The following is a 10,315-nucleotide window of genomic DNA, read 5'->3' on the forward strand; positions in this document are numbered from 1 at the left end:
AGCAAAACTCACAAAAGAAGAGAGAAGACGCAAATAATCCGAATAAGAGATGAATCAGGTAACATCACAACAGACCCAACTAAAATAAAAAAGTATTTTCTTTATTAAACAAAGCTACAGGCAAGATGGAGCTGTGAGTGAGTTGGTTTAACTCACGAAAGTCTTCTCTTTGGTAAATGAGGTTCATAGCTTTAACTTCAGATTCAAATCTCGAGAATATAGTTTTTTAAAAAGTATTACACTAAATGGATTTGTAGATTTGCTGGCAAGGAGACAGAAATATAAAATTTAAAGGACCTCCACTGAAGTGATCTTGAAATTTTGTCATGTTTAAAAGGTAGTTGGAGTCTGTGTTAAAATAAAAATTTCCAATCCATGCTAACCCTGTAGTTTTAGAATGGAATCCAGGACTTTGTATAGTGAAATAAGCAGCATTCCTACTTGGGGAAGATGGATACAGCTACCTATCTACATTTTGAAAAGTACTGATTGTGTGACCTGAATGAACAAGTTAGGTGAATTGTTGTTGTTATGTGCTCTCTAGTTAGAATCAACTCCTAGCTGAGCCTACAATGGGTTTTCAGAGACTGCAAATTGCAGAGGAGGAAATGCTCAACTTTCTCCTGCAGAGCAGCTGGAAAATTAGAACCTTGTGCCTTTGGGATTGGCAGGCCAACTCCTTACCACTAAGCTATCAGTTAGGTGAATAGCTGTAGGGAAAGAAAGGAAACGAATAAAATATACTTTAGCAGTTTGATCAGGTAAAGTTGAACTGAACATTTAACAGGGGTTTATTGAGTAATTTTCTGGGAAACTTTGAATGAAACTTTGCCCTTGGTGAATGCTAGCTCTGTACTCCAGTTTGGCTGTGAGGTGATTGCATGCTTTCACTATAATCATACAACTGCTTCCTCTTGTTGTCTTCGTTCTATCATCTGTAAGGATCTTGCTTTTCTTTGCACAGGCTTGTGTTCGATTTCTCTCCCGAGACAAATGGCCATGCAAAATGCCATTCAGCACATACAGGAGATAATAGAAAACACAATAATATTATGTAAAACAGAGAAAATCTTGACAAATGTTAATTGGACTCTAGTAGAACAAAAGACCAGGATTGAATACGTCATTCCTGTGAGTAAATAATACCTGGCAAAAAAGTCATTTTCCTTTCCCTTCCTGGGTCTGCCTCTTCTGCTTTAGTTTTATTACAAACAATTTGGGTTTGCTACTAGATAAATACCAGAAAACTGAGAAGATATATATTCTAGCTTTGTTATCTTGGTAAAATGCCTTTTTTGAATTTAGTCTCTAAAGTAAAGGCCTTGGCAATACAGCCAAATGTGAGAATATTTTAGGAGAATTGGTGTTTTTCAAATTGGTTGAGTAATTGATCAGTGGTTCTTGCCAATTCCACGTTTCCAAGAACAGAGGCATTGCAGCACTGCCCCTTGTAAGTATTATAAACAAGAGGTACCGCCCCTGTAAGTATTATAAAAAGCAAAGCACACAGCCTGCTGCAGAGAACAGTCACGCACAGACAGGTTTGGGAAAGGATTTGACCTCTAAATGGTCTCAAATGAATATGTACTTTACTACAATGAATAGAAACATTTCATATATGAAGGTAAAGTCTGTAGTTTCACATAAGGTATGAAGGTAAGGTTAAGTTATAGCATTTCTGACACGTATGATTAGAATCTATTGAGGATAGCATATGTTAGCTCCTAACCAATTTTTCTTTTTTTTAAAAAAAAACTTCCTCTTTGTATGTTTTTCCAATTTAGGGTGATGCTGTTAAGTTTCCCCAAATTTCATGTAATGAAATAGAGGAGTCTCCAACAGATGAAGATTTAATAGAAGAAGCTAGATTGCATGTAGCTATAATACAAATGGTTGGTACTATTCATGTAACTGTTTTTTTTTCTTTACATATTGGTTTATTTTCTTGCAATGCCTTTAAGCCTTAAGTGCTGTTTTCAAGTGATGAGAAAAATATTTTCACTTTTTAAAATTGTCTATTGATTGTTAAAGTGAACATTTGGTTTATTAAAACAATATAGAAATTGGAAAACATATTCCTCATTAGGCTTCAAGTCACAAACGTTACTCTCAATGTTGTAAGATTTGTTGGTCTAGTCCCCTAGCAAGTTGTGTGGCTGACCCCAAAGCCACTACTCTCTAGTAGTTTGAATCTACTAGTGACTGAGGAAGAAAGATGGAAAGTCACCTTCTGCTAGGACTGACAGCCTTGGAAACAACCAACAGGTAGTGAGTGAGCAAAATTTACTTGTCACTTTTGAAGAGCATTTGAATAATGCTTGGTGCCATTTAAATACTTGTTGTTAGGCATAATCAAGTTGACTAAAACTCTGTGAACAACAGCTCTGAACCTTGTCCTATCTTGTTCCATCCTCATGATTTAAATGCTTATATAATGAAAAATCGTCAAATATTTGAAAAGTCCTTTTTTACATTTAATATATTCAGATTCCTTTAAACCAGATTTTTCCCAAGGCCTTAATTCTTGTAAGTATATTAAATTTAACTTATAAATCTTGGAAATCTAAAGTTCTTTCTTAACTTAGTATTACTGTTTGAATACTCTGAAGGAAATAGGGAGCTCTCGTGGCCTAGTCGTAAAGAGCTGTGCTCCAATTCTGAAGGCATGTGGTTCAAATCCACCTGTTGCTCCATGGGAGAAAGATGGACAGTCTTCTCCTGTGCAATTAAACTGCCTCTGAAAACCATCTGGAAGGTCTTCTATGGGTCAGCTTATATTCTCAGTTAAAGTTTCACTTAAATTAATTTATCAACTTGCATATTTTGAGTATAAATTATATTTTCATAGTTCACATTTTATTAAATATTGTAAACATATAAATATATAACATACACAGAATTTTCTACTTTCTATTTAAAACTTACTATGAAGGATTTCTAACATATGTAAAAACAGACAAGATAACATGTATAAATTGCTGTTGTTGAATGTTTTGGTGAATACCATCTCACCCTAACAAAGAAGGTGGTATACAGACTAGTATAATGAAGTCCTATATGCCCATCACCTAGATCATCAAAACTATCTACACCTGATGCCATCTGCACCCTTGGCCACACTCTTATATTATTTTGAAATAAATCCCAGATGTAGAATTTAATCTATAAATATTTCAAAATTTTAAAAAAATCCTTGAGAGTGTAATATGAATATTTTACCTAAAGTTACTCATGATTTCTTAATAACATTAAATATCCAGTCAGTGGTATATTTTTCCATAAAAAGTGGGATACTTACTTGCACTTTACATTTTTAATTTGAATTCAAATAAGGCCCACACATTACAATTAACTAATGCATGTTTCAAACCAAACCCACTGCTGCAGACTTAACCTCATAGCGATCTCCATTGGTTTTTGAGACTGTAGATCTTTATAAGAGGGAACTGTTTCACCTTTATTCTTAACATCTGGAGGAATCAAACTACCAACTTTCTGATTATCAGTCCAACATATTATACACTATATTAATAGGATTTCTTAGCCTCTTTTAATCAATAATTTCCTTCTTTCAATTTTTTGATTGAAGAACATGTTAATTCTTTCCCCGCTTTCTTCTTTGAACATTTTATTGTGCTTTAATGAAAATTTTCACAGTAAATTAGTTTTCTGTTCAAGAATTTATGCACTAATTGTTTCAAGACATTGGTTATAATTCTTGAAATGTTTCAGCAATCTCTTCATTCCAATCCTGAGTTCTCTTAATCCATTTGTCTGATTTTTCCATCCTTTTGTTTCTATTTTGTTTTAAGGCAGGTGTTGCCCTTTTGGCTTCAAATTGTATAATAAGAACATTCCCTGTGGTTGTTGCTGTTTATTGTTAAGTGCAATTGAGTTGCCTATGGCTGTAACTCAGAGTGATCCTAAGAACAACAGATCTAAACCTTTCTCTATCCTGTGTGATCCTCACAATCTCTGTCATTATCAAACCCATTCATATGGTCACTGTGTCAATCCACCTGCATCTGCAACACTCTCTCTGTTCCTTTGCCTTTCCCAGCAAAGGAGTCTTTGGTCTCTTTTCCCAAGAACTGGCTCCTCCTCAAAACATGCCCAAAGTATGTGAGACAAAATTTTGCACTGCTTGTCTGTAAGAACCCTGGGCGCACTTCCGCCAAGGCAGATTTGTGTGTTCTTTTGACAGTCCTTGGAATATTTAATATTCTTCTTCAACACCACAATTTAAAAACATGAATTCTTTGTTGGTCTTCCTTATTCATTGCCCAGCTTTCAGATGCACATGAAGCAATTGAAAACAAACTGGTATCCTTGCTCTTAGCACTTCAAAGAGGTCCTTGAAAGCAGATTTCTCCAGTGCAATACATCTTTATTTTATAGGCCAGTCTATTATTTGGCTGAAAGATGGCTTCCAAGAGAGGCTTCAGTTCCAAGTCAAATGTTTTCCATTGATAATAGTCTTCAGAGTACTTCCAGGCTCTATTATACCATTAACTCTGGTCTTTTGAAAGAAGATATTTATTCTTAGTACAAAATATTAATACTATGTTTTCACTCTGAAATATTCCCACTTACAAGCACAAGAACAACCATCATACTCTCCTGCCAGGATAATAACCTTTAATTGGTCTCCTTGCCTTGGATTTTTCCATTGTTAAGTCCAAATGACTCATTGACCAACTTTGATCACATTACCTTCCTCCTTGTGACTTTACAATGGCTCCTTAGTGCCTACAGCATTTTCCAGTGTGGGTTCCAGAAAATGCTTGCTCCACAGGATGTTAGTAAGAATGACTTGAAAAACAAAAAGCTTCATGCTCAAGTTAGTTTGGGCAATGCCAGTTTAAGCAAAACAAGCAAGTTTTTATGGTCTCCTTTCTTGTAGAACTTCTCAGAGATTTTAACATTTGGATGTGCATTAAGACTCTCCAAGAAGGAATACAGAATGCAACTATTTCCATTGTTTACAGGATTCTGCTCTCGTGAACCCTGTTCTTTTTTGCAGGGTGGGATTCAAGGAGTATTTCACAAGATTACTATACCACACTCTGGGCGGTGCTTACCTATATCAAGCATAAACATGATGTAGGATCCTGGTGGTACAATGGCTAAGAGCTCAGTTGCTAACTGGAAGGTTGATGGGATTGAATGCACCCAGGGATTCCATGGAAGGCGGGAAAACTCCCCAACCCTGGAATTCTACTCCCTCAAGGATTATAGCTTAGAACACCCTATAGGGCTGTTGTATTCTGTATCATTGGATCGATATGATTCTAAATGGGTTGGATGGCATCTAGCAAAAAAGCACAATGTACAAAGTCTTTTGTAATATGACCACTGCCTGTTTGTCTAACCAGTAGTCTCTTGCCTGTCCCTTAACTGTACTCACCAGGCTGTTTCTCCCCTCTGTGCATGCACTAAAGATAGCATCTTCTACTCTCTTCTTTATTCTCCCCTTTGGAAGGCAGCTTCAGAGTTTACATGTTGCATTAGGAAAGCTGTTAAGGGTGGATCCTTTTCCTGCCTTGGAAAAGGAAGTGGTAAATGAGTAACTGCTTTTTCAAGAAATAGAACCACTAAACAATCAACCAAACCAACCAACCACTCACCAAAATAAGTTATTGTGAAGTCATTTCTCACTCTTGGTTACTGTATGTGGGTCAGAGTTGAGCTGTGCTCTGTAGGGTGTTCAGTGGCAGTGACTGTTTAGAAAGAAATTGACAAGCTTTTCTCTGGAGGTGACTTTGGATAGACTTGATCTGACAGTCTTTAGATTTTTATCAAAATGCAAAAACAAGCATTATTTTCTTCTTTTCCTAAAAAGTCACTAAAATTTGCAAAATTGTGCAACTTGAGAAAACATGCTAAATGTAGCATAGTTTGAAGAAGCATGTATAAACAATGAATAGAAAGAGTACTTGATATAACATTGACTGCCAAGAGAAAAAAACACAGCTTGAATGTTCCTTGGAGGTGAGGAAGGAGAACCTTTTCCAATAATATTGGGGCATGTATCATGATGATAGCCTTGACAGCAACTAACAAGGGAGAGCACATGGCCAATATGAGTGTGAATATTAGGCGACAGTCCCTGGAGATGACTTTAACCTCTGAGTTTAATGTAAGTAGCACCTAAAAAGAGGTCTTAACTTTTCTGGGAAATAGCATAAGAATGTAGTCCACTTTTTTCTTTTGGCTGAGATTAAGAGGTATTTAGAATAATACTTTGCACATCTATTCTGCTATAGAAAAATGATGCTATTTATATTATAGAAGAGTTAATGTAGTTATTTTAAGTTTTAGTTTCTTGAGACTAAAAACCTTTGTATTCTTTATAACATCAAGTAAATACATATTCTGCAAAAAGGGAACTATTTAGTACTTGATATGAATGAAATTTCTTTTCTGCTATATTTTTTTGTGTGTAACAGCATATTTTTGTGTTTAATTCCGTAAGAATGGTGGAGGCACTTGATCTTCTGTGTTACCAAAAATGATCTTCTCCAAGAACTGGATCATTCTGATAACATGCCCAAAATGCAAGAGATAAAATCTCAACATTCTTACTTATAGGGAGCAATTTATCTGAATTTATTTCAAGAAGTATAAGGATATTTGTTTTATTTGTTGAAGTGCAATCCATATTGGAGACTGCAGTCTTTGAACTTTAGCAGTAACTGCTTTAAGTCTTCTTCATTTTTAGCAAGCAAGGTTGTATCATTGACATATTGTAGGTTGTTGATGAATCTTTCTCCAATCCTAATGTCATGTACCTATTCACATAGTCTGGTTTCCTGCAGTATTTAATTAGTATACAAATTGAATAAATAAAATTAAAATCTATAATCCTGGTGCACAATTTTCCAAATTTTAAAGCATGTAAGATCTCCTTTTTCTTCACAAATGACTTTTCCTCGGTTAAAGTACATATTTCTCATGAGCACAGTTCAGAGTTTGAGGAATCCCATTCTTCATAGTGTTATGCCTAATTTATTATGATCAACATAGTCAAATACTTTTGCATAACCAATAAAGCACTGCTAAACTTCTTTGTAGTTCATTGCTTCCAGTCTAAATTAATCTGGTAATTTATTTAAAAAGTGTTTCCATATCCTCTTCTGGATCTGGTTTGACTTTGTGGCAGTTCTCTGCCAGGTTTTGCTGTAACTGTTTCCCCCCACCCCCATTATCTTCAGCAGGAATATTATATTGTTGTTGTTGTGTACATAGAGTTGGAACCAACTCATAGCTGATTCTCTGGTGTGTTTTCAGAGGCAGTTAATTGCATGGGAAGAGATTGCCCATCCTTCTTTCATGGAAAATATTGTTGTTGTTGATTGCCTTTGAGTAGAGCACTCCTTACAGCGACCCTATGAGCAGAAGGCCTGAAGTTTTACTATAACTATTGACATTTATCAAAGTTCATAGAGTTTCCAGAGGCATGTTGTTTAGGAAGTGGATGTATTATTATATTTTAGTCAAAATATAGTAGTGGAGACTATAGAGTTTCTATAACAGAAATTCTTTTAAAAAATTAAAAATTATTAAATTATTATGTTAGATCTTAAAAAAAGAATGGTGGAGGCTGTATAAAAATTAAGAAGAGTACATGGCACTTGTATTTTGATCCTTTGTCATTTTAATTTAAATTTTTATGTTTAGAGTAGTTTTGAAAAACAGTGCAATGATGGAATCCTCAGTGTAGAGGCAGCCCGGATATTAATTGGTGCAACCAAAAACTATCTCCCGATCCAAGGAAAGTAAGTATTACTTTTACTTAATTGAAATTTTCAATTAAGGTGAAAGTGGAATTTGTAGGTGATTGTGCAAACTGAGAACTAAATGTTCAAAATGATCAATCTCATTTACCTACTATACCTGTCCATTCATCCACATCCATCAGATGCTGTCCATCTGCCCACCCAGCCAATCATCCATCTATTTTTCTACTTCATGTTGTTGTTGTTAAGTGCCGTCGAGTCACTTGTGACTCATAGCGACCATATGTACAACAGCCCTAAACACTGCTCTGTCCTGTGCCAATTGCACTGTCTCTGATACACCCATCCCGATTACCCCAATCACTGAATCAATCCACCTCATAGAGGGTCTTCCCCTCCTGTGCGGTCCCTTATTCCTCCCAAGCATGATGTCCCTCTCCAAGAACCAGTCCCTCCTTACAACATGTCCAAAGTATGTCAAATGAAGCCTCAGAATCCTTGCCTCCAAGGAGCAGTCTGGTTTAACCCTCTCCTGGATGAATCTGTTTGTTTTCCTAGCAGTCCATGGTACATTCAATACTCTTCTCCAACACCACAGCTCAAAGGCATCAATTCTCCTTCTACCGTCCCTAGTCATTGTCCAACTCTCTGATACATAACAAGGTATCGCAAAGACCATGGCCTGTATCAGATGCACCTTAGTCTACAGAGAGACACCATTGCTCTTCAGTACTTTGGAGAGGTCCCTAACAGAATACTTTCCCGTCACAATACGTCTTTTAATTTCCTGGCTGCTGGTGTCAAGAGTGTTGACTGTGGAGCCAAGCAAACTAAAACTGTGAATAATCTCAATCTCTTCACCATCTATCCTGATGCTGTCAGTAGGTCCAGTGGTGAGAATCTTTGTCTTCTTGACATTATGCCTCAATCCATATTGAAGGCTGCAATCCTTGACCCTCTGCAGCAAGTGCTTCAGGTTCTCCTCAGTTTCAGCAAGCAGGGTTGTGTTATCTGCATAATGAAGATTGTTGATAGATCTTCCACCAATCCTGATGCCACATTTCTCCTCATAGAGCCTAGCCTTCCAGATAATCTGTTTAGCATACAGGTTGATAAGGTATGGAGACAGGACACATCCCTGGCATACACCCTTCCCAATTTTGAACCATGCAGTGTTTCCTTGCTCCGTTCTGATGACTGCCTCCCGGTCCAAGTATTGGTTTCTCATTACCACAATCAAGTGTTCTGGTATTACTATTCTTCTCAGAGTCAGCCATAGTTTGTTATGATCCACACAGTCAAACGCCTTTGCATAATCAATAAAACACAGATATACATTTTTCTGGTATTTCCTGCTTTCAGCTAAGATCCATCTAACATCAGCTACAATATCCCTAGTACCATGACCCCTTCTAAACCCAGCTTGGACTTCTGGCAGTTCTCTGCTGATGTGCTGTCCAGTCGTTCTTGGATAATCTTCAGTAGAATCTTGCTTGCGTGTGAAATCAATGATATTGTTCTATATTTTCCACACTCTGTTGGGTCACCCTTCTTTGTAATGGGAACAAATATAGATCTCTTCCAGTTAGTTGGCCAAGTGGCTGTTCTCCAGATTTCTTGGCACAATTTGGTGAGCACGTTCAGGGCAGCATCTGTTAGCTGAAATATGTCAATTGGTATACCATCTATTCCTGGGGCCTTATTTTTTGCTACTTCCTTCAAATCAGCCTGAGCTTCTTCCTTCATCACCATGGGCTCCTGCTCATATGTTGTTTCATGAAATACTTCTGTGTCTGCCAATTTCTTTCAATGCAGTGACCCAGTATATTCTTTCCCTCTTCTTTTAGTACTTTCTGGGTCATTTAATATTCTGCTTACAGCATCCTTGAGTATAGCAGCTCAAGGTTTGAATTTGTTCTTCATTTCCTTGAGCTTAAGAAATGATGAGTGAGTTTGGCCCTGTTGATTTTCTGACTCCAGCTCCTTGCACACTTCATTGTAATATTTTACTTTGTCATTCTGTGCTGCCTTTTGAAATCGTCTGTTCCGTTCTTTAGTATCTTGAATTCTTCCTTCTGCTTTGGCTTCTCTGCACTCCAGTGCAATATCCAGAGTTTCTTCTGACATCCATTTTGGTCTTTTCTTTCTCCTCTGTCTTTGTAATGACTGTTTGCACTCTTCCTGGACAATATCCTTGATATCCTCCCACAACTCATCTGGTCTTTGCTCATTAGTGTTCAAGACCTCAAACCTGTTCCTAGATGGTTCTGAGATTCAGGTGGGATAGACTCAAAGTCATATTTTGGTTCCCGTGGATTTGGTTTAATTTTCCTCAGCTTCAGTTAGACCTGTCTTGAAGTGCAATATTGTGAGTGACAGGATAATATCCGTATTCATAGAAGGAAGTCCAGTAAATACCACTATAATTCAGATATAGGTGCCAACAACCAGAGCCAAAGAAGAGGAAATAGAAGATTTCTTCCAACTTTTATAGTCGGAGATTGATCGAACATGCAATCAAGATGCATTAATAATAATGGGTGACTGGAATGCAAAAGTTGGGAACAGAGAAGAAG

At 36.8% G+C, this 10,315-nt stretch overlaps 1 protein-coding gene across 1 annotated transcript in view; it reads left to right on the top strand.

The window, feature by feature from the left end:
• The window catches only part of SLC9C2 (solute carrier family 9, member C2 (putative)), a 126,699-nt gene that overhangs the window by 44,088 nt on the left and 72,296 nt on the right, over positions 1–10,315 (top strand). Inside the window, exons 11-13 of the mRNA XM_006892683.1 lie at positions 965–1,131; positions 1,800–1,892; positions 7,681–7,778. Of these exons, the coding sequence (XP_006892745.1) occupies positions 965–1,131; positions 1,800–1,892; positions 7,681–7,778 (358 nt within the window). The remainder of the gene's footprint in view (positions 1–964; positions 1,132–1,799; positions 1,893–7,680; positions 7,779–10,315) is intronic.

The sequence above is a fragment of the Elephantulus edwardii genome, unplaced genomic scaffold (genome assembly GCF_000299155.1).
Source record: "Elephantulus edwardii isolate Elephantulus edwardi_28Jun2011 unplaced genomic scaffold, EleEdw1.0 scaffold00117, whole genome shotgun sequence".
Lineage (NCBI taxonomy): Eukaryota > Metazoa > Chordata > Mammalia > Macroscelidea > Macroscelididae > Elephantulus > Elephantulus edwardii.